The sequence below is a fragment of the Arachis ipaensis genome, chromosome B6 (genome assembly GCF_059453495.1).
Source record: "Arachis ipaensis isolate K30076 ecotype BB chromosome B6, ASM5945349v1, whole genome shotgun sequence".
Classification (NCBI taxonomy): domain Eukaryota; kingdom Viridiplantae; phylum Streptophyta; class Magnoliopsida; order Fabales; family Fabaceae; genus Arachis; species Arachis ipaensis.
Window position 1 is genome coordinate 1,203,776 of NC_142441.1, and position 5,414 is coordinate 1,209,189.

The following is a 5,414-nucleotide window of genomic DNA, read 5'->3' on the forward strand; positions in this document are numbered from 1 at the left end:
GAACACATATGGCAATTTCACAATGCTTGTCGTCAACTATAGAATTTAATTATGTTTTTTTTTTGTATTAAGTAATTTTACAAATTTGTGTAATCTCGAATTATATTTTGTTTATTGTTGTTATATATAAATTTATTTAATATTAATTTCTTTTAATAGTGAATTATTTTTAAATTTAAATATTTAAATTACATTATTAAAAAAAATTAATTATATTAATTTTAAGTATTTTAATTAATTAATTAAGTGGAACCACAACAAGGACTAAAGTTAGTTCCTCCTAATGGAGAAGAGAGAGATGCTTTGAGTTCCTATTTACTGTTTATGACGCAAAAGCTGATGTGGAATTACTTTTTATGACAGGTGGGACATAAACAGGAATTGGGATGAGTTCCCTACTGGAGATGGTCTAAGGGTGTGTGAAGACAAAAAGTAATGTAAAGACCAATTTAAGCATTTACCAAAAATTAAAATAGCAAAAGATATCTTAGAATTACTCATCATGAATATACTGCAATCAAAATCAAGTAAACAAATCACCGTATTTGATTACTCTCTTTAGTACGCTAGACTGCCTCGACAGAATCAAACAAGTCAAAACGGCGAATACAAATCCATGTGGCGTCGTGAAGAAATCTAGTTTCATTCAATGGCAACTTTAAATCCCAGACTTTGAGGAGTATAAATCAAGGTTGCAATACCGAAGGACAATGGCATGCTTCTCTGATTCAATTCTCTTTCCCTCTTGGTAGGCAAGTTTAGCAATTGAAGTATAGTTCCTAATCTCAACGAATGAAAAAAGAAAAAAAAAATAATACATTAAAAAGTTACAGGCTTAAATACTAAAACCCGGGAAGAGTTGTTCTACATCATACAACCATCAAGCAAAATCATGGGAAATTCGAAGAATGGGTATAATGAGGAACTAGGGAGTAACCCTAGTCGAGTACTCCTGCAAACCAAATCTTCGAATAGAGGCCACTAATAGGTTTTTGTTTTGGGAACCTTCTTCTTGGGTTGCCTTCTAGGCATAGAGTTTTTCATCCCAATAAAAAACAACAAAGCACCGGAGAGAGCCATATTCTGCAAGGAGTAATTATATTTTATCAACAAGTGCAACAATAAATAAAGCAATATTACAGCTACATCTTGAACTTCGGCATTCCAACATGAAAACAAATTGATTTTTTTTTTTAATCACATGCACACAAATCCAGTGCTCTGACCTGAGTGAATTTGACAAAAAGTTGAGTGAATTCTTTGTCCTCGCTTTCATAATTGTAGAAATCATACTGAATAGGAGTAGCAATCAACTGGTGCAGGAGCTGCAAAAAGAAAAGAGCCCTGGATTATAAAACTAAGAACATAAGATAAAAGCCAGTTTCAAATTTCATGGAGAAAAGTCAAATTACAGACCAGAAGGAAAGCTCCAAAAGAGCTACCAAATATGAAGAGAAGCCCTCCAAGGCCCTTGAGAGCAATAGCCCCAGCAACCACAAATTTCACCTGTCCAAGAAATCAATTATATAAATAAACGTTTTAACAGAACAAAACATAATGTATTGATGAGTGCAGAAAGGAGCACTTGAACAGATGCAGGTAAATTTTGGAAAAAGGATAAGCTAAATAAATAATAATCACAATAATGAGAGAAAATTCAATTAGTTTCCACTCTAATGTTTCACAACTTCTGCACAACCTGCCCCTGCCTCCAACATTTCAATTTTCACAAGACAAATGGAGAGAGAGAGAGAGACTAACATCAATTTCTGGAAGTTGAATACCAACTTGAGACTGCACCCGATATATAAAGGTATCAATCTTTGGTCTGAGTGCTTTTGCTGCAGGTCCCCCATCAACTCCATATTCATTAAATCTGTATGAGTTTGGTACAGAGTAAATTGTAAACAAATAATGCCAAAAAAAAATGATTGCTCCCGGATTTAAAATGCCCAAGGGAAAGAAACCTTTAATTTTAGCTTCCAGTTTCTGATTTAATGTGTAAAGTGAAAACTAGAATGTGATAAAGCTATCTAATGTACGCTGCCAAACTTTGTAAGGTGAACTCGGAAAAGTACAAAACTCAGTCCCATGGTTCCAACTTCCACGTCAATCAGAAGGCTACAATGAGACCTCTAGAAACTGAAATCGGAAATTCATTTATTTGTCTCCTCCAATCTACTACACATCAATCCCAAAAATAACCATACTATTGAACTCTACATAAACAAGTAAGGGCTGAGAATTATATTAAAATTTTACGCCATCACTGAAAATTCAGGGGGTGATTATTCGGGAATGAATTTCATATTAAAAGTTAAGCTCCATAAACAAAATAAGTTCATCATTTTTCACCTGAATTCCCCAGCTTTACAAATTACAATAACACATAAATAACCAGAAGAACACCAGCAGCAGCAAATTGATTACATCCTTTAATATCACAAACTACTAAACATTTAACAAGCTTACTTGTCAATTAATACACTACACGTGCAAACAATAATCCAGTAAGAATACTAAAAAAATGGATTAGATTGACAGGAGCCTTCATGTTAATGATTTAATGCCACACATTTAAAACACTGTAAAATCTCAAAGTTCATTCATTAAAATTTTGCAATTACTTAACCAGCCAAAGATAGAAGATCCAGCTACTACAATTGTAGGAAACGAATGCATCCATACAAATCCGGACACAGCAAACGCCTTAACTCGAAAAACCGATAAATTGCTCGATCCTAAGTTATTTAAAATCCACATTTTTTTAGAAAGAAAGGAACTATTTGAGGCCTCAAAACGGCAGAAAAATCAGATCTGGCAATCGTTTAGCTCAACAAGTAGTTCAAACCTCGGATACAACAGATCCATGAAGAGCAAGTATGACAACAGCCAAATCAGTACGAAAAGAAATAATAAATAACCAGAATCCGAAAAATTGCAGCAATCACCTAAAAATGAGCGAAAACTGATGGGAAAGAAAATATGAGAAACATGCAAATCAAAGAAAGAGAGGAAGAGAAGTACTAACTGTTGATAAGCAGAGAGTATGAAGACGGAGGCGAAGAGTACTCTGCCAAGAAAAGAGGCGAAGGCCATTTGAAATGCAGAGAGAGAATATAGGGTTCTCGGAGTGTGAAGAAGAAACTGCAGTGATTTCTTTTTCTTTTCCCGGTCAGAGGCTCAGAGCGAGAAAGAGAGAGAGAGAAGCGAGAATTGAAAACAAAAGGGTGAAGAAGGGTATTTTAGTCTTCTTAGCTCACTAAAGAGGGGTAAAATTGTCACGTGATGCAGTCATTCAGCGTTTAGGCGGCGATGGGCTTCATTGATGAATCGAGAGACCTGGCCCACTGGCCCAGTGGGCTGCATTCATGTTTTTTACCACATAATCGACGGCTAGCTGAAAATTTCGATGCCCTGACACTTTTTTATTTTTTTTCAAGAAGAAATCAACACTATAAATAATCCCTTAAATTTTAAGTGTCAATGCCTCAATGGAATTGGTTTCTAAGACTTTGTTTGAATGTAAAATGGAAAATAGATAGAAAAAAAAAAGGTGGAAAAAAATTGAGAGAAAAAAAATAGAAAAAAAAAGTTAATTTTTGTTGTGTTGTTTGGATGAAAAGAAAATGAAAGAAAAAAAAGTAGAAAGAAAATTTTCTTTGTTTGGATGGAAGGAAAAATAAGAAAAGAGAAAATCATACCTAAATAAAATTACATTAATATCCTTATTTATATTACATACAAATTATAATATATTAATATAACACAAAGCATAAATTTGTAATATTATGCTTACTTACAAATTTTCTTCAGTTTTCTTCGCATAGATGAAGTGAAAAATTAAAACATGAGTCCCACGTCAATTTTTTTTTCTTTTCATCCAATTTTTTTTCACATCCAATCAAAGAAAAACTAAATTTTGCATTCATTTTTATTCTTTCTATTTTCTTTCCTTTAATTTTCTTTTGTTCTAAATACAGTGTAAATTTTTACCAATTCTACTCAGCTAAACCAACTAAGGAATGCAACTAACTGTGGTCAATTAGTAATTTTTTTTTGTAGAGAACATAAATTTAAATCATCATGAGAAACATCTAAAATCTAAAAGAATATTTAACACAAAATAATAACAAACATCCAAAATTATTATAAAATTATTTTAAAATTTTCTAATAAAAAAAATATCCAAAACGTTCAGATCTAAAGTTCTATGTTTCCTTTCCTACTGAGAGCATCATCCCTCCTGTTGAAAGAAGTTTTTGTTTGCGTTTTTCTAAAGGAAAAACACATCATTTTTTTTTGGGTCTTAATTGGGGGATTTTGATCCCTTTTGTTTTTGAATCGAAGAGGGTATAAAGCCCAAAATCTGGAAATCCAAAACTTAGGTGCATTAATTCTTATATTTATACCCGTATCTGACAAAAAACAAAAAAACAAAACTTAGGTCCGGTTGAAAAATCAGACACGATCCAAAAACACTTATAGTATAGGTGCATTAATTCATATATTTATACCTGTATCATGATCCTAATTTCCAAAGGCTAAGGTATTAGTTATTAAACAACTCACACAATGTAATTGAGGCCTAATTGAGATAGCACATATTTTTTAATGTGTTAGTATTTGGATTCGAACTTTGACAATATTAAATAATAAATAAAAAAATTTTAATGTTGAGTGTAGAAGTAAGTAGTGTGTATAAATTTATGATATAATACCTAAAATTAAAAATTATTCAATTTATTAAAAAAAACAATCCACTTCAAAAAAATAGAGTGGGGGAGAGAGAATTCCATTTTAAGAGTGGATAATCTGACCAAAAAAAAAAGGGGATAGAATTAACGTCATTAGATCTTTTTTAAATTAGGAATTATGTGTTAACCACCATAAAGTAAGTAAATTGTCGTGTAATACTCATGCTACTTACTTTTAATTATGGTGCACTTTTTGTTTTTGCTCATGCCTATCTACATCATGTAATTTACTTTGCCAATTATTACCCGTCTCCGTCTAATCATAATTTCGATAAAGAAGCAAAAAAGAAAATGTGTAGTGCCTATCCGAACAAAATTCAGGTGAACTTGACTTCACGTGAAATTAATATCTGAGAGTTGTTAGATAAAAATTTAATCAAATTAATCAAATTATTTAACGGTTCTCATGTATCAACTTCACGTCAAGTCAACTTCACCTGAGTTTTCACTATCTGAAAGTGAAAACTCAGGCAAAGTTGATATCTGAGAGCCGTTAGATAAAAATTTAGTCAAATCAGTCAAATCATTTAATGGCTCTTAGGTATTAACTTTACGTCAAGTCAACTTCACTTGAGTTTTTACTATCCGAATGTAAAAACTCAGGTGAAATTGACTTCACGTGAAATTAATATCTTAGAGCCGTTAGTATTATTATAT

General features: G+C 32.0%; 1 protein-coding gene across 1 annotated transcript; it reads right to left on the bottom strand.

Moving 5' to 3' along the window:
* Window positions 1-619: 619 nt before the first annotated feature.
* Window positions 620-3,242, bottom strand: LOC107645260 (HR-like lesion-inducing protein-like protein). Its single transcript, XM_088492021.1, has 5 exons — window positions 3,032-3,242; window positions 1,762-1,876; window positions 1,417-1,506; window positions 1,227-1,325; window positions 620-1,083 (listed from the first exon to the last, which is right to left on the bottom strand). Exons 1-5 carry the CDS (start codon window positions 3,097-3,099, stop codon window positions 982-984), a joined length of 474 nt encoding a protein of 157 aa, XP_088348147.1. The 5' UTR covers window positions 3,100-3,242; the 3' UTR covers window positions 620-981.
* Window positions 3,243-5,414: the final 2,172 nt, after the last annotated feature.

Bases quoted from the DNA above. Each gene is read 5' to 3' on its own strand.
- LOC107645260 (XM_088492021.1), bottom strand. From the start codon at position 3,099: ATGGCCTTCGCCTCTTTTCTTGGCAGAGTACTCTTCGCCTCCGTCTTC. The intron at 1,326-1,416 runs GTCTGTAATTTG...TTCTTTTTGCAG, and splicing joins CTTTTGGAGCTTTCCTTCTG to CTCCTGCACCAGTTGATTGC. The intron at 1,084-1,226 runs GTCAGAGCACTG...TACTCCTTGCAG, and splicing joins TTTTTGTCAAATTCACTCAG to AATATGGCTCTCTCCGGTGC.